The sequence below is a fragment of the Trachurus japonicus genome, chromosome 7 (assembly GCF_045865225.1).
Source record: "Trachurus japonicus isolate A0001 chromosome 7, Traja_1.0".
In the NCBI taxonomy this organism is placed as follows: domain Eukaryota; kingdom Metazoa; phylum Chordata; class Actinopteri; order Carangiformes; family Carangidae; genus Trachurus; species Trachurus japonicus.
Window position 1 is genome coordinate 11593144 of NC_140913.1, and position 24532 is coordinate 11617675.

General features: G+C 39.5%; 1 protein-coding gene across 2 annotated transcripts in view; it reads left to right on the plus strand.

The window, feature by feature from the left end:
• The first annotated feature begins 998 nt into the window (after positions 1-998).
• ctnnbl1 (catenin, beta like 1) overlaps positions 999-24532 on the plus strand; it is a 61960-nt gene continuing 38426 nt past the window's right edge. Inside the window, exons 1-10 of one of the 2 annotated variants that reach the window (XM_085781190.1) lie at positions 999-1152; positions 2101-2340; positions 4179-4285; positions 4579-4718; positions 5515-5612; positions 8719-8812; positions 11905-11996; positions 19160-19232; positions 20693-20751; positions 21571-21719. In XM_085781190.1, coding sequence (XP_085637316.1) covers positions 1123-1152; positions 2101-2340; positions 4179-4285; positions 4579-4718; positions 5515-5612; positions 8719-8812; positions 11905-11996; positions 19160-19232; positions 20693-20751; positions 21571-21719 — 1082 coding nt within the window. In that variant the 5' untranslated portion in view covers positions 999-1122. Of the gene's footprint in view, positions 1153-2100; positions 2341-4178; positions 4286-4578; positions 4719-5511; positions 5613-8718; positions 8813-11904; positions 11997-19159; positions 19233-20692; positions 20752-21570; positions 21720-24532 lie in introns of both variants that reach the window. The other variant, XM_085781191.1, reaches the window with a different exon arrangement.

Consider the following 24532-nt stretch of genomic DNA (forward strand, 5'->3'; position numbering starts at 1 on the left):
GATCACTGGACAGAAACTGGAGTGGCAATGGAGGCTTGTACACCATGCACCAGTCATACATTTTCCCGTGACGCTCATTGAAAAGGTGATTTTCTGCCTGTCTGGAACAATAAGCCTGTTTGGCATATCGAGCTCTGCTGCTATGAATACTAAAAAAAAATTGAGCCCCTAAGACCAGGATTTCATGTGCAAGGTCTGATGAGGAAACAGTCATGTCTAATTTTACTTGTATCACTGAGGTGGTTTATTACAGGATTGGTGGGTGAGCCTGAGGATTTTATTTAAGGAGGAACACATTTTTTGTCAAGAGGTATTGCCAGTAAAGTAGGCCATTAGTAATACAGTAGTATGAATAAAATACCCCAAATACAGTAATAAATACAATAACCAAATTTTACCTAACTTAGGCTAGGCCTACTAAAATTCTCATTTTGCAGAATTACTAAACTTCAGCATGTTGGCATACATTTTATCACTATTTTTCTATTAACATGTAGCCTAGGCTATGTTTAGGTTGTTGCTGGATGTGGTTTAGCTCATTTAAACTATCAATTTATACTGTCAGGTACTTTCTCAATAATTGCCATATCATATTTTACACATGAATCACTCTGTATGTGTAAAATATCAATCTGCAAAGTCTTATTGATTATGAATAACATCTACTGAGGCTGTTTGACAATATAGCTAGTAGGCTAATTGTGTTGTAGAGTTAATACGGAACAGACAAAATAACATGAAAGATGGTGACCCACAAACATGGAATTAGGTAGCCGATCAAACCAGTCTGTCACAAGTCAGTAGCTTGTGTGTGTCATAAAGACTGGGAATACTTAAATGTGTGCAGAGCTCTCTGTGCTACCTCTTTGCTATAAATTATTATTGTATTATTAATCAAATGTATCTATGCATATACATCCATGGCTGTTGTTCATGGATAACCAGGGTAACAACGTTTACGACAGTATGATGCTACCACCACCGACACATTTTACGGCAGGCATGTATGAGACGCTTGTTGTTAGCCGACTAGCTAACCGGTAGCTCGTGTTTCATATACCCTCACTGTAAACCTAAACCCGGACAAAACGACGACACCGTTGAAGCCTCTAAACCGGACAAATGGATGTTGGAGAGCTCCTGAACTATCAGGTAGATATTTGATTCTGTTCGTCAGTGTTTGGTAAACTTAGTTCAGCTAACCTCAACTCGTCTCATTCATTGTATTGAATGCAGTAGCATTGCTAGCGGCTACTTCTGAGCGATAGCAGAGATGCTTTAGCTTAGTCCTGTTATTTATTTTGTCGTGTCTATATACGTTCACTGATTTACCCCGAGTGTATAATGTAACACCTGCACGGGGGGACAGCAACTTAACTCTGACCCTTGTTTACAGTAACGTTAGCATATAGCATGCTAGCTGAACGTGCAGTGAATTAAGAGGCAGTATGCGACATCAACTTTTACACAACAATGCTACTATAACTGTCTAAACTATGTTCATAAGCTTACGTAAACTACAAACACGTGTGCACATTGCATTTGTACACTGACTTCATTCAGGACAGTCCGATTACGTGTCATGTCCTCTACACCAGCGTCCACTAAATCATCCTAATTGATCCAGTTTCTGTTTTCAAGATGCTTTGTATCGAAACAGTGAATACATTTTATCAATCTTTTGTATTCATTTGCAAATTCGGCACATGGACACTCCTCAAAATAACAGTCGATTTCAGTAAAATCCGACATTTTCTTAATTATTTCTAACTGCTTGTGGCAACTTGTATTAAAAGTTGTCATTTCCCCAGAGGAGCTGTTTGTATTGGTACAACTGGTGCTATGAGGGAAATAATCGATGAGAGGTGCAGTGCTTTCCATGTCTTCCATAATCTGTCTAGTACTACATGCAGATACTCTGCCATTTTCACAATGCATTTCACCCTTTATCTCTCTATCAGTCGTCTCTCATGCATAACACTGTAGGCATATATTTTTACCTTTTCACACACTGTTACTCCAGCTCCACCCATGTAATTTCTGGACATACCATATTCCTGTGTAAAAAGCTACATTTCATCACATCCTTTCCTCTTTCAGCCTGATAGGGGAGCAAAGCGTCTCAGGCAGGATGATGGAGGAGCAGCGGGAGGAGAGGAGGACTCCCGAGGGGGGAAACAGCAGAAAGGCCTGGGTGCCAGGGAAATGGCCAGATACCGGGAAGCTGCAGCAGCAGGAGGAAACGAAGGTGGGGCCGAGATGAGGGAGGCTGAGGAGCTGACTGGAGATAAGAAGAAGATCCTGGACAAACTGATGGACCAGGATGAAGAGGAACCTGAGGTGAGGGGAATTATTTAAGAGTTATAATAGGATCGTGACATCATTTCTGTAAAGTGTAATATTAATTCAGTGAGTCTGAAAAGCGAGGAGCTGTGCATTTTTGTACAGGATTTGCTTTCCACTATAACCTCAAATAGTTGTCACTCATATAGATAACAATCATCCAACAATAAGTAACTAAAGTGTTATGGCATTATTAAGTTTTGTTACGTCGGTGCAAATGTTATCACTGTTGTTTCATAGCTGATTTTTGCGATTGCTCACCCAAAGAACAAGAAATTTAGATGTCATTCATGAGCAAATGTCACAATTTCAGAATGCTCTAGATATTTTTTATGTTGAATATTAACAGCACAACACTGCCTTTTGCAAGCATAAACGTGACTTCCATACTCATGATAGTGAGAAAAGATTCATTTTATTGGTAGGGTAGTGAAGTGAGCAGGGACTATACGTTAAAGAAATTGACTTGATGTGTTGCAGCATTGCACTTTCATTTCTTTGATGTTTCTGTTGTGAGCTTCACTTAGAGGTGCAGTGGAAATATCATTTATAGACATGTATAAAGAGAATCTGTGGTCAACTTGGACTGTGTTTTCTTCAACAAAGTTCTCAAAGTTCAGAGAGACAAAATAAATCTGAGCTTCCCTTTTCACTAACACACACATCCAATGAAGCTGATAAACTTTATGCCCACTAACCCCATAGCTCCATCACAGAAAACATGGCTCAATCAGGACTGAACAGTTTCATGTCCAGTAATTATAAACGAGACAAACCTTTCCACTGTTGCTTTAGTCAAAAAGTGACCGAAAGTCTAATGGAATTAGTGGGAAATAAAAATGAAGCACAACATGGCTCTATAATGTTCCTGCTTTGCAGCGGTGATATCAACAGAAGTGTAAATCAGGACCTCAGACTCATGTAAACCCCTTATGTTCAGCAGAAATCCAGCTTAAGCCTCTGCTAGCGTGGTTGAAATCAAAAGCTTACTCACTTTTACATATACAGAGAAGTCTTTACACACATCTCATAGCGTCTGACATTTCTTCACAGTGTGGGCTTTTAGACAAGTAGTCTTGTGTGTCTGTGTGCAGCATTTCTTGAGCACTTTTGCCTGTGTGCCCATTGTGGGAAAGTGTTCCAGACATTTCTGTGTGATTGTTCCTGATTGCCATTACCAGCGATGCCATATTGTGTAGTGCATTAGAAAACTTCATATCTATAACCCAGTTCCTATTATCCCACACAGCAGCCTTTTGAAATATTCGCTGTCAAGAGCTACTCAGAGGAAAGTGCAGCTCTGTTCCATAATGTCAGACAATAGTAATTTCCTAACCTGTCATTATCTTTCCAACACTTAGTGGGCTTTTAAGCCATCAGAAGGTCAAACACATTCCTTTTCCTGTGAAAAGCTCTCTGATTCCCTTTGGTTGTGGAAAAAGCTCCTGGCTGCACCGCTCAGCTCACACAATGAGTTTGACCTATTCAAAATGGGCTCAAAAAGATTTTAAGCTGGCTAAGTGATGTTCACAAAAAAAATCCAGTTTGTATTTGTAAAAAACAAACAAACCAAGAAATATGGATAAAATCTTGTTGTATGCAGCATATTATATGCATTTTTAAGGTAGCTTTTTTTTTAACATTAGATAAAATTGTTTTATGTTAGTGGCTAAATTTTGAAGTGGCTAAATTTTGAAGTATCCTGAAAGATAAATGTATGAACCCACTGTCGAAATGCCCTTTTCTGTTTTTGCAGCCTATATAAATGGTTTATAATATTTTCTTTTTTCTCCCTGTTCCTCACTTTTCTCTCTCTCTCTCTGCTAATCAAACAGGCAGAGCCAGTGGATGAGAGTTCAGTGAAGAAAATGATCCTGACCTTTGAGAAAAGATCATACAAAAATCAGGAACTGAGGATTAAGTTTCCAGACAATCCAGAGAAGTAAGTCCGTTAATAACTGTCCGCATTGCATCACTCTCTTGGTTAAATTTGAGTAAAAACTGAACCATATCCAAAATGATTTGTGACCTTATTAATTAAAAATGTTATTCATTTGTTAAACTAGGACTGTAACAATTTAAGCAAAATTAAATAGATGGAAACATCATTGTGTTGCACCTCTGCTCTTGATACAGTATCTCAATATCCTGCTCTTAGAGGACAATGACGGTACAAAATGTTTAAGTGCCAAGCCAGCCATTGATTTCTTTTTCTTTTCCCGTTTTTTAAACCAGGTTTATGGAGTCAGAGCTGGATCTGAACGACATCATCCAGGAAATGCATGTGATTGCCACGATGCCAGACCTCTACCACCTGCTGGTGGAGCTCAATGCTGTCCACTCACTGCTCGGCCTCCTCAGTCATGAAAACACTGATATCCTTTTGACTCAGACTGTTAATCAATTTTGATGCAATCATCCTGTCAGTGGAATCTAATGTTGGTCTCAACCAGATACGTCATTATATACATATACATAAACATAAACATATACATACATGTTTGTTTTTTATCAACAGCAAATCTCATAAAAAGCAGAAAACTAGCAAAGGGTTGAGCCCTGCAACAAGCACTGGTATTGTGTCTGTAGCCTTTTATTGCTTATTTCTCTGTGCCATAGAGCTCCATTAGAAACACATCAGGGAGCCACACCGTTGCACAAGGGGCACATGTTCCTTTATTACCTTACCTGAACTTGCACAAAGCAGTTTATTATTTTTGGTCAATCTCCTGCAGAGGTACACCCGAAGTGCAGCTGAAAATAGTCTCCACTTATTTTTTGGAAGTCACTGAGCCTTCAAATGAAACTGTACTTTTGCCCTATTTGGAAATGGTTATGTTGTTAGTTGAAATGACTGTGCTGGAGACTGGGAGCTGTAGGCGGTCAGAAAGTATTGAGAGATGCACAAAAAAAAACAGTTTTATTTTTCATGGGATTTGTTGACAATAGGAGAAGAAGAAAAACTTATGCACAACTCAAACGATAGACAGGTGCAATTGAAGAGGACCAAATGTCTGTCTAAACTGAACAAAAAAAAAAACTTATGCAGATGAAGTATTAGAAAATATATTGAATCAAAATAATGACATAAAAATGCTTGAAATGTGACAACACTGAGACCAACTTGATATTTTTGCAACAACTCAGCTTATCTTCCTTAGCCTGAACCACATGTCGCCATAGCAGTGGTGGACCTGCTGCAGGAGCTGACAGATATCGACACACTCCACGAGAGCGAGGAGGGTGCTGAGGTGCTCATAGACGCTCTGGTAAGTTCAGGATTTTGAGTTAGTCTTTGACGATATTGACGAAGCAGCACTTTGTGGAGTCAATAGAAGTCTCTGGTTCTGTGGCATCCAAATCAGGCTGATGATTTCTCTCTCTTAAGGGATCACAACAGAGCCTCAGTTGGCATTGGTTGACTGAAGTACATGTAGACATCTTGAGTTGTCAGTCAGACTATATTCTGTTTCCATGATGCTGCGTCAAACCTGTGTCTGGTTTTAACCCTGTGTATTAACTGATATTGATGCAATGTAATCATTTTTTTGTTGATAGAACAGATAAAATGATTAAGAAAACCTGCCATTATTTCTTTTTACTGGTGTTATAATAAAAACAAATAGTGTATTAACTTTGAAAACATACCGCAATTTAAATGAGGCACAAATGTTCACACCGCTTTATGATTTCTGCCTCTGTTTATTCAATAATTATGACCATTTATTTATTCTTTTTGGCAGTGCTCCAGTGTAAGTTGGTCTTGCAAATAAATGACTTTTTAGATTGAAATTTAGAAACTGTCAAGAACTTCGTCGAGGAGAAAATCACTACATTTTAATGCGTAATGTCATCGCCATAATTATAGCAGCTTCTCTCCCAGTCTTTACTTTGGATTTATCTAAAGCTTTTCTTTGTCACTGCGTGGCTGTGTGTGTTTAACACCGTCTCCCTCTTTGTTTCATCCTCTCTCTTCAGAGTTAGCCGACTCTGTCTTTCTTTCGCTTCCTTTTTTTGTTGTTGTCACTGAGCTTGTCCATGAGCCAGTGATGATTTTTGATGCCCCATTATGTTTGCTGACATTTGGAGCAACGCACACAAAGGTCAAACTGCAATAAAGTGCTGATATACCTATAGTGGAGGAAAGAAGCAGCTTCATGGCAGCTTCTCTGTGACACTTCATCAAACCATCTGTTTGCTTGAAGTTGCCCATTTTAGTGCCAGCCAGGCTACATCTCGGTGGCATTCATCAGGGATATTGGTAGCTCCTGAATATTAAATCCTAAAAGAGAACTATAAGTTATTGTTGATTTTGCATTTTGTTTTCACTGAAAAAATGGATTTTGTGATTTTTGGTAAGTGGTGACACATTTTTTATATATATATATATACGGTATATATATATTGTGTGTGTCTGTGTGTGTGTGTGTATACTGTATAGGGTATATATAAAGCTCTTATAATCCGGATATTGCACTTTGCTATAATGCGATTTTGATTATATTCAAGATTCACCCTTAGTAATAGAAGAAAAATTAGTCGAACATTAAAGTGCAGAAATACGTTTAAAAAAGATAAACTAACAAATTTTGATATTGCAAGGTTTTAAATTATGTGTATAGTGAAGGGTGTGTCCACTTTGAGTGACAGGTGGATGAGCGTATGCCACAAGCTTGCATGACACCTCTTCTTCTCCTCTTCGCCTATTTTCGGATTAGCCGAGAGTTAGGGCCAGTGGACGCCGGATAGATGGCTCTTCAGAAACCTCTGGGTGACGTCACAGAGGCTACGTCCATCTGTGTGTTCAGTCTGAGGTTGTACTGTAACATCTCTCAGGCATGTTTAGGAGCATCGTGATGTGAAGTGTTTCTGTTCATTGGCTGGTTAGCTGTTGACAGGAAAGCTGTGGTGTGTGTGTGTGTGTGTGTGTGTGTGTGTGTGTGAACTGGCTTGTGATGTGACAGTGGATGAGACAATAGCTCAGGTGGATTTGCATCACTCTCGGTATAACGGCATTATATAAACGTAGTTCATTTACCATGCAGTTGAGCATCCATAAACCACAGTCTGTCTTTACAGCAACATCCAAGTGAAACAGTTTCAGGGCAGTGAGGGTTGGTCGAATCCATTTGTCTCTCCTCTTTGCTGTACTGCCTGCAGCTCCTCTGTCCTTGTTGCCAGAAGGCCAGGTGGTATCCTTGATAAGATGAATCAAAATGATTCACAACGGTCTCTGGTGACTCATAAATCTGTGTTGACTGTCCATCTCCTTTCATCAGTAATTGTACTTTTATCTGGCCAGTCAGCACCCAGCGAGCTGTTTGTTTATGAGTCTCCAATCGCGACTTGACTGATAACACTTGGACATGTACAGAGGAGCTCAGACAGGAAGCGTGTTTCTTCTGCCAAGGCCAAGGCTTAAAAGTGAACCCTCACTCTGTCATGTCCACGTTCCTCTGCATCTTTTTCCCTGCTCTTTGCAAAGTGAGTTTGTCAGTTTTCGCTTAAACATCACATCATGTTCATGATGATTCATTTGAAAGATTTCCAGATTTCCTCATTTTAAAAAGCCTCCGCAGCAATTACATCTCATATTGGACAGGCATCATGTTTTTGGGTGATGAGATGTATATTTCATCTTAATATAAGAAGAATATTGAATATTTAAAATGTGACTTCATAGATGGAGGGATAGTTTGGTAGCTACGAAGTTGACTTTATTGAAAAACTCTAACACTAACAAACTCTAACTCTTAAATTCTTATATTACTAGAGTGAGTTACTGGACAGAGAATTGGGCCCTGTCCAACAAATAAAAGATAATGCACTATACAAGGGATGTAAGAAAATATCGATACACTGTAGTATCACAATATTTCGTTTCCCAATACTGTATTGATATTCAAAAGCACTGTATCGATTTTTTGATTAACAATTTATATGCAAACACTCATGCCGGCATTACTTTTGTTTTGCATTTGAAACAGTCATTCAGCCTCTGCTACAACAGAACAATGAAATCTCACGAGAGCACAGGTCTGTTGCTCATCGAATGCTCAAGCGTTGACTAACTTAGCGCAGTCAAATAAAGAAAAAAAAATTGTCTGGCTTATAGTATTGCAATGTATCAATTCAAAATATATCGTATTGTTGTATCATGATGCATATCGTATCGCCAGATCCTTGCCAATACACACCCCTAACAACGTGTAAAGATTAAAGGACATAACAGCGTATACAGTGCATTGTGGTTTGTCAAGGTAGATTAAAGGTGCAAGACGTGGCAGTGCTCAAAACTAAGATTTATAAATAAATGCTGAAGACACATGGTTTCGGGGACCAGGATCGTTAATTCTTTCGTCTCTGTGTCTACAGTTGGAGGGTCAGGTGGTGGCGTTGCTGGTGCAGAATATGGAGCGGCTGGACGAGCAGGTGAAAGAGGAGGCTGACGGCATCTACAACACACTGGGTGAGGACACGTGATGTACAGCAAGGTTTGATAGCGATGCCCCACTTAATGTTCACGCTGAGACAAAATGCCATCGACATTAACAAAGTTGTATTTATTAATAATTTACTCCCCAAGAGACCTCATTTCCATTCACTGTATGTGTAGCTCCATAATTTATTCTTGGACTGAAAGGCAGTAAAGCTATAATAAACTTGACACAGTTTATTTTCAGCTGTTTGTCAAGGATTAATATTTGTTTTATTTGTCCATTTGTGCCTTACACAACCAATCAGAGCCTTTGACCAGACTGAAGGTGGTCAGTATCAGCTGGAATGCATAGAGAAATATTTAAGAGTCGAAAGAGAGAGACAAGAGATTGAAATGGTACAGAAACAGAGCCACAGTAATTTCTCTTGGTGTGTTTCCTCTAATCTGCTTAATGCACAATCTGAAATTTAATATGCTTGCTTGAAGTGGTTTCTCCGACAGTTTGACAAAGCAGTATCTTGCAAAAATTAAATCCATGTTGTGCCGCCCTCAGTATCAGGCCTCAGGGAGCCAGGTTCAACCCAGAGGCAGACTCCTGTACATCTGTCGTCATGATTAACTGGAATGACGTCACAAGAGGAGAAAACCCAGATTTATTCACATCTCACACTAAATACCTTTCAAAAGGACTGTGTAGTTTTGACCAGGGTCTCAGACCACTGTTGAAACTGCCCAATGAAGCAGGTGCCAGGAAGGAACGAAATCTGAAATTGTTTCTCTGACAAAAGCTGCAGCTGTCCTGTTGTTCAGTGTCCTAGATATTCTTCTTAACTTTGTCGCTCACTCTATCATTGCATTTGAATGTAGAACACATTTAGTTTTTTGTGGATGATGTTTGGTCTAGAAAAAAAGCTGTCTCTTAGCTTTTGCTACAACTGCCTGTCATAAACGTCAATCCAAGTCAAGTGTCTCATGCTTTGATCAGTCCACACAGCCAGCTATACGTTTCTCTAATCTGAGAGTTATGTGGCCATGGTGACTGCACCACATCCACCACAGACACAAGATCAAAATATGATCATTGGTGCAAGAAAAACAGCTCTACTTGCCCACTGTACGTTGCTGCGGCAGCTTATTGTTTCTGTTGTAAGAAAAGATAACATTATAATGTCTGTATCTCAGGGAACATTTTGAAAAGCAACTCTGTCAACAATGATATTGTGTTGTTATACCAATAGAAAAACACCATACCAACACATTGTGACCCATCACCATGAGTTGAAAGTTGATAACGAGACTAAACAGAGAGAGACACAGAGTAACACCACCTCCTAATTACTGAAACAGTGAGACAGACATATGAGTTTAACGCCCATACATGTGTCTCGGCAGCAAAAACAAAACCTGAACTGTGAGGGAGTCAAAGTGGCAGCACAGCTTTGTGCATTCATTCATATTCAAAACATGTGGGACAAATATCTGTGAGAAATCTGGGACAAATTTCACTGGAGAGACATCTCTGTGGCTCTACACTGAATAGGATTTAAAAAAAAAAAAAAAAGAGAGAGAGAGAGAAAAGAAATCAGGCTTGGATAAAAATATCATTTGAATATTCAGAGCAAGCATAACTGATCAACCTTGTCTTGTTTGGTTCTGAAACATGACAGGCTCTTCCAGAGGGAGGTGTTGCCTTTAAGGTGTGTATGAGCCCGAGTCAGAGCGTTGGGCAGTGTGGTGACAGGAAGTCCTGGTGGACCCTGGCTTTGACATTACAGAGGGCGAAGACAAACTTTATTTGTATTCTTTAAGCTTTATCAGTATGTCCCTCTGCTGCCAAGTGTCCTAAAGTTTTTCCATGTCAGCAAATAGAGGCTGTCAATGTCACATTTAAATGTTTTGGCAAAGAAGAAACACTTATAATGGGAGTTGTTTTTTTTTTAATCTGAAGGGGTGAAGTCCTCAAAGCGAATCATGCAGGTTACAGAGAGCTGCGTAGATTTGACAGCATTAGACTCAAGGTCACGGGCCAGCAGATAGTTTTTTTAAGCCTCACATGAATCCAACTTTTCTGCCTCTCAGCTCTTTTTGTGTTGAATGAGTCTACTGAGATGATTTTTTCCCCTTTGTTGCCAGATTGAGGCCGAGTGTCAGGAGGGCTGTTTAGGTGTGTGTGTGTGTTTGGCTTTGTGCATGAGTGTGGGTTATATTGAGGGAGAGGTGCTTGTGCATCCTTTATTCAAGCTTGTGTGTGTGTGTGTTATCAAGGGAGCTTTCCAAGCTTGAATACGCCTTTTGTCTGCCTTGGCTGCTCTCTGCTCTGAGCCTGCTGTCCTCCAGGATGCTGTCTGTCTGCTCTGTTTGAATCACTGATAAAGGCCCTTGCTCTCTCTCTCTCTCACTCCCTCCCTCCCTTTCTCCATCCCTCCCTCAGCAGCCGTCCTCTCCATCATTTCCTCTGTTTCTTTTTCTTAACGTTTCTCTATCATCTGCGGCCCCCCTCTACAGATGTTTCCCTTTTGTTTTTTTATCTTATTTTTTCATTCCGTCCCAACTCCCTATACAATTTTTTATCCTCCTGTAATGTTTCTTGAGTTCCCCCACTCCTCAGGACCTTCGCTCCTTCAGCTTTGCATCCCTCGTCCTCCCACCTCTTTTTCCTCCCCTCTGCTTCTCCCTCCCTTCCCTTCTCTGTTAGTTCCCCCATTCCTCTCTCCTTTTATCGCCACTCCACAGTCTCTCCCTCTCTCTCTCTGTCACCTTCTGCTGCAGTCTGCTCTGATAGAGATATCATGTGGCAGAGACAGCTTTCTAATGATAATATTAGAAGACGCCAGGACACAACCAAGATGAGCCCGCTAAAAGATGAATGTCATATTTCACTGTTCTTTTCGATCAAAGTGTGTGCGCAGAGCATCTTTACAGTGTATGTTTACAGGTGACTGACTGAGGAGTTTGATGTTGACCCAGAGTGGTAGTGGATGGAAGCTCTGACATTTATAATGACATTGAGAAAGAGAGTAGATTCTCTACCAAAAATCTGATTCACGGCCGTTGATGTTGCTGAATGAATTTGAGTAAATTCAGACTAAATTCTGACTGTGGGTATTTTGTGTCGTCTTCAGCAATCATTGAAAACATGGCAGAGTTTAGACCAGGCCTGTGTGCCGAGGCCGCCCAGCAAGGACTCATGCAGTGGCTGCTCAAGAGAATTAAGGTAAGAATTTGGTATTTGTATCTATTAAAGCCATTTTAGAACTGCAGTGACTGGTCAGTTAACGGTTTGTTGATTGTACATTTAAAGAAATGTTATCAGCTTTAGTACAAACCCAGATTCCACAAGTTAAGTTAAGTTAAGTTTATTTGTTTAATAAGGGACAATGTGCAATTACATTAATCATTTAAAAGAAAAAATGAAAAGATGGTTGCACCAGATTTAGCTCCCAGCTAATTTCCATCTGTAGTCCCTACACATAACATAAAAGTAATAAAATACGGTTTCCGGTTTAGCGGCGGCTAAGATGGCAGCTTAAGAGAGAGGCTCCCCGACTACTAAGATTTAAGTGCCCATTAACTCGACGAACTCGATTTAAAACTGACGGAAAAGCATGGTTAAGGGCAAGACTCCATTGCGAGACAGGCAAAGGAAAACCAGATTTGGGAAACTTGCACAGAACACCGAAACACACGGAAAACAGAGTCCGGAGTCGTCTCAAGCTAGCTCGGCTAACGATAGCGGAGAGGAAGACGAAGCTAACATGGAGGCTAACATGAAAACCATTCTCGCTGAGATAAAAGATTTCCGACAAGACAATAAGCAACAACTCCAGGAAATCAAAGAGGAGATCGGCAAAACCAAAAAGAGGCTTGACGAAGTAGAAGACCGTGTTTCAAACACGGAGGAGAGAATGCAGTCACTAGAAGAAGTGACGGAGGAGCTAATAAAGCTACAAGCACACCTGGAAGAAAGACAGGACGACCAGGAGGGAAGATCCAGACGAAATAATATCAGAGTCTATTCCGTCCCGGAGGAGTCAGAGAACGAGTCCTCGTCAATGATAGAGTTTGTCGGAAAACTGCTAAAACATGGCTTGTCTCTGACTGAAGACGTGGATCTTCATATTGAACGTGCACACCGGGCACTTGGACCCGTGCCAAGAGAAGGAGCACCTCCGAGATCCATAATTATTAAGTTTCTGAGTTACAAGACAAAAGAGAAAATCCTACGAACAGCGTGGCAGAAAAGGGGCTTTATGTGGAGAAATAAACAAATTAATCTGGACAATGACTATGCACCGAGTGTGTTGAAGAAAAGGCAACAGTACATGGAAGCTAAGAGGGTGCTGAAGGAAAAAGGGATCCGCTTTCAGACGCCCTTCCCGGCCAGACTTCGAGTTTTCTACGCGGAAGGGACGCGCACCTACAACACGGCCGAGGAAGCAACGAAGGAGATGGCGGAGAAGGGGCTGCCGGTCACAGTGCTGAAACCACCCGAGACGCTGCTGGAGCGGATCCGGAGGCTGTCATGGTCGGTGAGCGGCAGACGGGAACGTACACAGACACACACACGCCGAGGACAGACGGTCAAAGACAAGCTCCAGAGATTCAACTGGGACCCGGAGCAGAGAGGTCAAGATACGGCCGAGTAGAAAATGATCACGCAAGTATTGTTTAAAAGGAGTTTGATTAGACTTGGACGTTTTTGATTTAAGCTCGGACATTGTTCGGCTATCTCTGAGAAGCAGAAACTCACTCCTCACTTCTGTGTTGTCTAATGAACGAGTGTAAAAGACTCTGAATGATGATGCTAAGAAAACACCCCCACTGCCAGAAAGAATGTTTAAAAGCAGTAACTTAAAGAGATAGAATTTCTTTTTCTTTTCTTTTTTTCATGTAACCATGTAACACACGTAACCTAATTATTACATCAAAGTGAAATATATAGGTGGGAGAGCGTAAAGGTTATTAATAATATTATTTTTATTTTTTGTTTATTTTTCTGGGGCATATTCTCTGTGCAAAGCTTCCCTTTTTTTTGACTTAATTCAGTTTCCAAAGAGCCTAATCTAGGGTGATTGATATGTCGGGGGCACACCTGTGGATAAGATCTTGGCTGAATCCATTACAAATGAGGGCCCTCTTGCAGAAGAGAGGCTTTCCCTCTCCAGGGCCGCACTTAAACACCTCACACAGGGTTTTTCTTTTAACCCCACCTTTGGAAACCCTAACGAATGTTCTCAGTTTATAAGAGTTCAAAACCTCATTGGTTGTTGTTCTGTTCATGTGTTTGCTGCAGTTCAAAGCAGAAATAGAGATGTCACACAAACTCCATCTAAAAACTGGAAAACAAATCTTAATATTGGTACCGGCAAGTAATATGTTGAAAGTGGTCTCCTTCAATGTAAATGGATTACTTAATCCTATTAAGAGAGGCAAGATACTGTCAAAACTGAGAAGGGAGGGTGCTCAGGTAGCATTCCTTCAGGAAACGCATTTATCTGAAACTGAACATGCAAAACTGAGACGAGGAGGCTTCAAACATGTATTTTATTCATCCTATAAATCAGGACATAGAAGAGGGTCTGCCATTCTTATTTCAAATCAAGTCCAATATGAACACATTTCAGAGAATAAAGACAAGGAAGGCCGATATGTAATGATAACGGGAAGGATCGAAGGGCTGATGGTAACTTTGTTTAGCATATATGCTCCTCCTGGGAGTGATTGGACCTTTTATAAAAAATATTTGACATGATGTCTGCGGAAGCTCAGGGTGTGCTTATATGTGGAGGAGATATGAATATTAGATTATCCAAAATGGAATCTTCCACCTCCAATTTAGGATATAACAAATCCATGATTAATAAAATAAACTCAGTAATGAAAGAAATTGGCATAGTAGACGTTTGGAGAGAGTTTAATCCAACAGCCCGTGACTACACTTACTTCTCTGCACCTCAATCTACTTATTCAAGGATCGACTATTTCTTTGCATTTAAGAGAGAACGATTGAGAATTCAGTCATGTGATATTGGAACAATTGATGTGTCTGATCATGCACCAATATTAATGACAGTTGATATTGGTAATAACCTAAAATCTACACTATGGAAATTGAACTCAAGTATATTGAATAACCCCCAGGTAAAAGAAGAGTTAGAAAAGGCAATAGATACCTATTTTAAAGAAAACAACAATGGAGAAGTGTCTCCTCCTATGGTGTGGGATGCATTTAAGGCAGTCCTGAGGGGGAAAGTAATTTCTATTTCCTCATCACTAAAAAAACGTAGACAGGAGAGGCTTAATTCTCTATACACCAAACTCAAAGAATTACAAAAAGAACATCAAGCTAAACTAGGGACCAAAGAAGTATCAATTAAAATTAAACAACTGCAAAACGAGATAGATGACATAACCACAGAAGAGATTAAAAAGAAACTGGTATTTCTTAAACAGGGGTACTATGAGGCAGGTAGCAAGGCAATGAAATTGTTATCATATAAACTGAGGAAACAACAAGCAGACGCCACTATTAATAAGATAAGATGCCCCCAGACTAAGAAAATACAGCATAGATCAGAACAAATTCAACAAAGTTTTGAAAATTATTATAGGGAGTTATATTCACAACCAAAATTAGATAATGAAGACGAGATGAAGAATTTTCTCGAATCCCTAAATCTTCCCACAATTACACAAGAACAAAATAAGGTCTTGATTGCGGATATCACTGAAATAGAAGTCAAGGCAGCAATATCAAGACTCAAACCACATAAGAGCCCAGGTTCGGACGGCTTCACAGCCGAATGGTATAAGTCTTTCAAGGAACAGTTGATTCCAAAACTGTGCCAGATATGTAACGGAGCACTCAAAAAGGGAGAGATCCCCCCCTCATGGAAACAAGCTATAATCTCGGTAATACCAAAGGAAGGCAAAGATTCATTAGATTGTAAACAATATCGACCCATCTCAGTGTTAAATCTAGATTATAAAATTTATATGTCAATATTAGCTAGAAGAATTGAAAAACTTTTGCCATCTCTCATTCATTTTGACCAGACTGGATTTATCCATGAGAGACAGACCCAAGACAGTTTGAGGAGGACGCTACATATTATGTGGCATATCCAGCAAAACAAGACACAAGCTATGTTAATAGGATTGGATGCAGAGAAGGCGTTTGATTCAGTAAGATGGACTTTTCTGTATAAGGTGTTAGATAAATTTGGTTTTCACTCTACTCTGATAGAAGCCTTCAAAGCTGTATATAATAATCCAACAGCAAGAACAAAAATAAATGGCAGTCTCTCAAATTCTTTTGTTTTGGAGCGTTCCTGTAGACAGGGTTGCCCCTGTTCGCCACTTCTTTTTGCCCTTTTTATAGAACCTCTCAGTCAATATATTAGGCAAAACGAGCAAATTAAAGGTATAAATATAGCAGGACAGGAACATAAAATATCCTTATTTGCGGATGACGTGTTAATATTTTTATCCCAACCATCAACATCCCTAACAACTTTAATGTCATCTCTGGATGTGTTTGGTAAATTATCAGGCTATAAGATAAATATTAAGAAAACTCAAGTTATGACTCTTAATTTTAATCTGCCAGATGATTTGGTAACTAAATACAGCCTGAGTTGTAATAAAAAATCAATGAAGTATCTGGGAATTAATCTTACCCAAGATATTACAAAATTATTTGAAGCCAATTATATTCCTCTTAACCTTAAAATTAAGTCAGATATCTCCAGATGGAATCACTTACCTTTTCTCAGTCTAACTTCAAGGATTGAATCAGTCAAAATGGTGATTTTACCCCGCCTGTTATATCTCTTTCTATCACTACCAATTGAAATAAGTGATCGACAGTTCATTGAATGGCAGAAATTAATTTCTCGATATATCTGGATGGGTAAAAAACCAAGGGTAAAATTTAAAGTAATGCAATTATCAAAAGACAAGGGAGGAATGGCGCTGCCAAATTTAAAAGATTACTACTGTGCGGCTCAGATAAGAAACCTGGGGTATCTCTGTGACTCGCAGTTTAGAGCCAGGTGGAAGGAAATAGAAGAGGGAGGCTCTGTGGATCCACCCTTACAGGCAGCAATGGCAGACAAAAAATGTGTAGACAGTCTTGCAAATAAGGATAACCCCTGGATAAAAGTAACACTACGAACCTGGCACAAGGTTGTTAGGAAATACAATTTAAAGGGTGCAGAAAACATATTACGTTGGTGTGCTTATGACACGGATTTTATTCCAAATAGGACAGACAATAGATTTAAAATGTGGTCAGAAAGGGGCCTTACGGCTTATTGCTGCTTTATACACAATGGGTCTGTGAAAAGTTTTGACGATCTCAAAAGGGAATATGATTTAGAGAGGCAGGATTTTTACAGATACCTCCAAGTAAGGAATCGATTAAATACAATTTTGACAGAGGACCAGAGAAGTGACATCCTGAAGGTTTTTGTTTCAATTTATAAGTCTGGGTGTGGAAAGAAATTAATATCTAGATTATACAAAGGTTTCCAAGACGCCTCAAATTCCAACAGCCTGCATATTAAATGTAGATGGGAAAGGGAGGGAAATTTGGTCATATCTGGGGATGAATGGGAAAACATTTGTACATTACAATGGAAAACCACATCTTCACATAACTGGCGAGAGTTTGGATGGAAAAACATAGTGAGATTTTTTATAACACCTGCTCAGAAGAGACACCAGGGTAGTGGAACAAATTGTTGGAGGAGGTGTGGTTCAGATGTGGCCGACCATTATCATTTATTTTGGGATTGTCCGAAACTTTCATCTTTTTGGCATGACATTCTTGATTGTCTGGAGTATATGTTTCAAATGACTATACAATTTGATGTCAGCTCAATGTACTTTGGTACCACGGCATTACATATCCAATCAATAGCGGACAAATATTTAATGAAGATATTATTGATTGGAGCAAAGAAAGCTATAACAAGGAAATGGCTACAACCCAACGCACCGACACTGGAAGAGTGGCAAGGGACTGTTCACCAAATCTACACCATGGAGAGACTGACATTTGCTCTAAAATTGCATTCAGAGAAATTTAAGAGTTGGTGGTCCAAGTGGATCAGATATATAAGACCACGGAGACCTGAACTGCTTTAAGTAGCCTATCTCTATTACATGGCTTGAAGTACCAGTCTATTAATCTTGATGGAAAATGAGTAAATGTGACTTCTTTTGTTCAAATGTTCTTATTTAAAACATTGTAAAATGAAAGGGGGAATAATAGCTTGGTTAATATGTTAACACTATTGTCCAAATACATGTTTTTGTTTTGCTCTGTATGAGTGTAATGGCGCTGAAATGACTTTGTATGTTTCTCCCTGATAAAAATAAAATTAAAAAAAAAAAAAAAAAAAAAAGTAATAAAATACACAGAATACAAGCTATTATAATTATACAAAGATGAGGCATAAACAGATACAGAATGACAATGGACAACATTTAGACAACAACATGTATGAGGTAGGCAAAGTGCAAAGTGCTTATAGCAGCAAGATGTTGATTGTCATATACTGTATGTGTGGTGGACACATACAGTATCAGTACAGTAACTGTATGTGTAGTGGACAAAGTGCAAAGTGCTCATAGCAGCATGATTATTCACAGTATTGATAGTAATAACTAAAGTAATAATAGGTAAAACATGAAAGTGGCAACAGTGGCAGATGTAATAGTAGAGTTAAGAAATATTTTTTTAGAGCACAATTAGTTTAACCCACCCCCACTTGACCATGATGTTATGTTGCAGAGATATTTCATTTATTTTTTCATTCACATTACGATTACAATATCACAGTGGTAAGCCAACTGCTTAACTGTTAACTTCATAAATCAACAAAGTGACAGAAAAAATAAATTAATTCTACACGATTTTAGAAACAACTCTGAAAACAAAATTATATCACTTAGATCTGTTCAAAACAGGTTACAAGCATAAGACTATCATAACTACAACTACTCATTTATTTCTGTATCACCACATTTTTACTCAGTTGGCTTGTTGTGAATAATGAAATGTTATTGTGAATGTGTTAAGAAATTAAGAGGTTTTTTTTTTTTACCTAAACACTTGTACACAGTGCAGTGAAATGGATTTTCAGTAAATCTTTTCACCAGTAGAGCAGTAGATCCAGAGGTTAAACGATGTGAGGCTTATTGCTTTTGCATGTTTACCACCATGGTATACAATATATTCGGTGCAAGTTCTGCTCATGGTTAAATAAACGCAGATGTTGTCATGAGACACATGGTGTTTAAAGACCCTGGAGAGCAAAGTTTCTCAAGATTAGTGATAATTGGAGTTTGCGCTTTCCCTCTCCCTTGTAGGCAAAGATGCCGTTTGATGCTAACAAGCTGTACTGCAGTGAAATCCTGGCTATTCTGCTGCAAAACAATGACAGTAAGTGTGTCAGTAAATGGTTTGTGGGTTCCTCGAACAGACCGCCATGACTTCAACCAGCTGTCCTTATTTCCTCTCCGTCCTTTCTCTCACCACATTTTCTTTCTTATCTCTCTCTCTTTCCTTTTTTCCACCCATGCTGGCCTTTTCTTCTCCTTCTCCTCCTTTCATGGCTTCATTTCTGTGTCCCTTCATCTTTCTGTGTCTGTGACCTCTGCCCTTTCGCTCCCTTCCTCTGCCCTTTCCTCCCTCTAGTTTCTCTCCCTCCCTGTTTAATATTTTCTCTCGTTGGTCTCCATCACTTTTTGATGTCATGTTACCTTTCATGTTTCCTTGTTTTCTTCCCCCTACTCGTCTTCCAATCCCCCAAACCCACTTATCCACTTCCTCCCTTCTTGTGTAGTTGCTGTCTTCTCCGCCCTTTCCCTCCCTCACCAGAGCCCTGTGAAGCCTCAGGTAGCTGCAGGACTATCAGGTCCTTCGACAGGTTCTCATTAATGGTACAAGCCATATTGATATTCAGTGGGAGTCGTGTCTCATTCTCCTCATCTTCAGCGGCGCTGCCTCCATTCATCCTCTCCCTGCTGCCCTTCACATACAAAATAAAATCTAATAAAAACGTATTTTTCCACAACACAAAGGAAACGTGTTGCCATAAATATTGTTCCATATAATACTGTCACCATCTTGAAGGCAAATCACAAGACTACTGTTAGGAAAGGAGCAATTAGGGAATTATTTTGATGTGCTAATTTGAATGTAACTATCGCTTCCTACTGTCAAGTTTGACTTGAAACACCACTATGAATGGTTTATATGTAAAACACTCGCTGCTCCAAACGAGAGGAGCATCTCATCCCTACTAATTAAGACCCTGTAGATTCACCACACTGTTAAAATCAAAGTCTGCTCTCAGTTAGGAACACTTTGCTCTCTACAGAAAGTAGGAAATGCAAAGCTCAAAATACTGCGGTGAACATGAGCATACTGTGTGTATGTGAGTTAATTATCAGGATTTCTGGCTGTTGAGATGAAGACATTTGACATTTGGAGTCCCTGAGAAGCAGAATTGTGTTGTGCAACACAGAATTGTGTTGAATTGTGTTGTGCAACACAATTCTTAAAAACATTTTAATACACAAGTCTAGATGGAATAAGTTGTGAGGATATACATTTTTCAGTGCCCTCATTTTTCTTCATTTTCTCTCTGGAGGTCCCTCGTGGCCAGAGCATTCGTCAGTGTTTATGCTCATTTTATGCCTCTGTAGCACTTCGCTGTGTTTTCCTCCCTGCCTTTTGTCTTTCTCTTTTTTGTTTTTCTTCATCCATCCACTTAGACCTGTTTTTTCTCCTCCAACTGTTTTCTGTCTCCCTTTTTTGAAACGGTCTCAATTTAATCTCCCTGTTGTCCTGTTCTTCCATTTTTATCTCTATCGCCTTTCTGCGTCTCTCTTCCACAGATACCAGAGAACTATTGGGTGAGATGGATGGCATTGATGTGTTACTACAGCAACTATCTGTAAGATTTTGCTTTTACTCTCTATTTTTAGTTAGCACAACAGCTACACATATTATTATCCATTTGAGCTTCCCAGGGCTAACTCTCCAAACCCGTTTTAACCCTAAGTCAGTATCCAACCCAATTTTAAGCCTTTCAGTTAACCCATTAATTCCCCTCAAGTTCCCATGTTGTTCTGAGCATCTTGTGACGTTTAGTGGACACAGCCAAAATAGGACATTAAAACTTTACTTTGCAACCCACCAAAAGAGCTACTAAGGCTTTCATCGCTTAGAGTTTTGGTGTATACTGCCGGCATTTTCCCTACCCTGTCTCTTTCTGTTCTCTTAATTATTGTACAAACCTGTCTAATTGTGTCACACTAGGCCCATTCCTGCTCATTATTTAAAAATTGGCCCCTTTTGCCCAACTTAAATTATTCCAATTAACAGGTTCAGAGACTGTTGCTGCATTGAAGAGCTGTCTTTTCAAGTGCAGCATGTAGTGAAATGTGCCCTAAAACAGCTAGCATACTATGCAGTACAGTTTCCAAATAAATTGCATTAAATTTAATTACAGAGATATTTGAATAGGCTAAGTCTAAGGTATAATAACATATAAAGAAACATATGTTCTAAATAAAACTTGCAAGCATAAGCAAGATCTGAACAGTGTGCAGTATTAAATTGGAATATCTGTGTACTATCTACTGTAAAGTGCAATGTGCTGGTTTGCTGGTCAGTGTAACAACATGATGGCAGGTGAGATGATGCAGAGGAACATGCTCGCCTAGATGCTCCCCTCTTCACTGCTCTATCTCTTCCCGCTTCCCTCTTCCAGGTGTTTAAACGTCACAACCCGTCCACGGCCGAGGAGCAGGAGATGATGGAGAACCTCTTTGATGCCCTGTGTTCCTGCCTCATGCTGCCCAGTAATCGAGACCGCTTCCTGAGGGGAGAGGGGCTTCAGCTAATGAACCTCATGCTCAGGTGAGGCTGTGCAATATAAAGACATGAAACTGAGGAACTGCTCAAACTGACCATTCATATAATCTGTGATCATCATGGAAGAGCGCTGAAAGTTGTAGTCGGCCATATTGATAGCATGCTCATGCTCCTCAGGTGAACTGACAGCTGTATTTGTTAAAGCACTACCTTTGGTGGGTAAGTTATTGCAGCCCAGTTACGGTATCATTGCTCAGTAGGCATCTGGCTGAGTAAACACTAATAAGCGTCTAAAATGTGAAAAGACGACTGAAGACTTTTTTTGCTAATATTTGGAAGGTTGTAATTTTATTCTTGTCAAAACAAAATACAAGTAATTCTTAGCTCGGAAGACAAATCCTCTTTATCTGAAGGGGAAGTGTGGGAGACGAGAACTTAGTAGTTGTTGTTTTTTTTCACATGTTTTGAAAAATGTGAATGTGAGCTTGAGGGAAACTCTGACTTCAGAGATTTTAGAAGTCAGACGGGAACCTCTGTGTTGCAGGCAGCTTTCAAATTGAAACACAAGTGCAGAACTGCTCTATCTTCACAGTGCACAGGCAGTGATTGCTGCTTGAGCATCATCAATTAAAATCACCACTTGTACTGTACTGTACTGTACTGTTCACTGGGAATTTGTCACAATCTTCAGAAGCACAAATGGATTATGCAAGTGTGTACCTTGTTATATTCACCCCTCATAATGTACTGGAGTGCTAGAGAGCTGGAGAGCTGGACATCATGTAACAAATGGGCAATAAGTACTTTAGTGCTATAAATAAATTCTAAAAGGGAAATATACAGTCTCGAGGCGTGTGCAGAATATCTCTTGATATACAGTCCAGCTCTCTCAGCTCAGTTCAGACTTTTTTTTTTTCCCCGGTGAAAATTTAAACACTTATAACATAACAGGGTGTAGCACTGTTCAGAACAGCACGTCCGTCTGCTCTGCTGCCTGGCGAAGCTGCCGCTCCAATCAATCAACAGTTGGTGGAGCGCAGCAAGGCAGAGATGTGACCTTAAAGACTCATAAAGAAACATTAGACGCATTTATGAAACCTCCACAGCTTCTGCACCTCTGCACTGATAATCACATCACTGGACACGTAGATTTAAGGCTTGGATCAATATCTCATTATTGAAATGCAAAAACCCTTTTGTGTTAAATCATCCACCAGAGAAATGGAGAGAGAATGAGATGGAGTGGGAGGAGGGGAAAGAGCTGACCAGATATGACTTTGGGAAAGTTGTTAAAGTCTGTGCAGAGAAGCTAATCATGAATTTGATTGTCAACACAGCGCGTGATTGGAACTTAGATGAATATTGATAAGAAAAGGTGGATTTAGACACGTGTGTTGAACAGCAAGTCAGTCGTTCGTGTTGCATTTTGAACGTTGACGTCACCAATGCTACAGTTGATCAACATGTCCTATATTTTCAGTCTATTAGCATGCATTAATCATCCATCATTGTATGTTAGTCATATGCATTATTGATAAGATTATTCTTTCATTTCATTCTGCCTTCGTATCAATTACTGAATATGATCCTGTTGCTGTGCAGTGCTTTGTCATCTTTTAGCATTGACCTTTCTTCAGTGTGAGGATCATGTCTAGGGATCAGGAATCTTGTCCATAACACTAATCAGATAATCAGAAATGTATTACTTATTAATTACTTATTTACTCTTTGGAGATAATATGAGCAGCATAGACTGACTAATTCCACCTTATTTTATGGTCTCCAACCCTTACCTGTCCAGCTGCTATGTTACATGTGGACTACTCTATAACAGTTTAACCCATGATTATAATATAAACCCAGTGACTGCAAATTATGGAAAATATTGTAAAGCATCAAGTTTAACTACCAAGACTCATGAAATTAGAAATTACACACCTTAGTTTTTTGCATCAGTCCCTGATAACTTCAGATCACATGTTGGGTTGGTTTGATTGATTCGAACCTTTCCAGGTTAGATTTGGTCACCAGAGCAGGTTTGTGGCCAACACAGCAGTTGAACACTTCAGAATTCAAAAGGAAAGAGCACAACAAATGAAATGAAATAGAAAATTTACAAAAATATAGAATACAAAATTGAATGTTGAATATTTTTATATCAATAAACAAATAAAACCTGTAACGTAAACCTCTACAAAAGGCAGAGGTAATGTGACAGCAGCAGCACAATGTCGCAAACTTGTCAAAAATAATATTCAAAACATCAAACGTGTGAGTCATTGAACAGTTTCATTATAATTTTGAGGAGAGATTGGCTCTTGCTTTCTAACCAAGACACAATGCAGGTGAAAATAACAAACACAGAGCAACAGAATACAAAAGAGAAAAAAAAAACATCTTCTTTCACAGAGACATATTTATTGGTTTTCCATCAAAAACCCCATTTCAATTCGTGCCAGGCCTCCTCGTCTGTATGTAGCTCTGTGCCACATACAGATTTCACATCTGCTTTGTTGATTCAATGCACAGTTAAATGATCGTCAGACGCTGAAATGTGCAACGTTACAGACACATGTCTACGAATCTTAGACACTGGACCTGCTCAGATCTGGTCTTTAGCTGTGTCTTTGGTGATCGATCACAAGTGGTCTCTTCACGTCTGGCTTTAAAACATGTTCTTGATTGACTGCTTGTGATTGGATCTCACCTCCCTGCTTCACTGGCCAGAATAACACAACCAGATGTGCCAGGCTCGGGTAGAAAACACATACAAATAACCACGGGACCACAGACCAGGGGCTTCCTTTTTCTTTAGGCGCATTCTCTGGTCAAGAATTAATGCTCATGAGTCCGGCCGT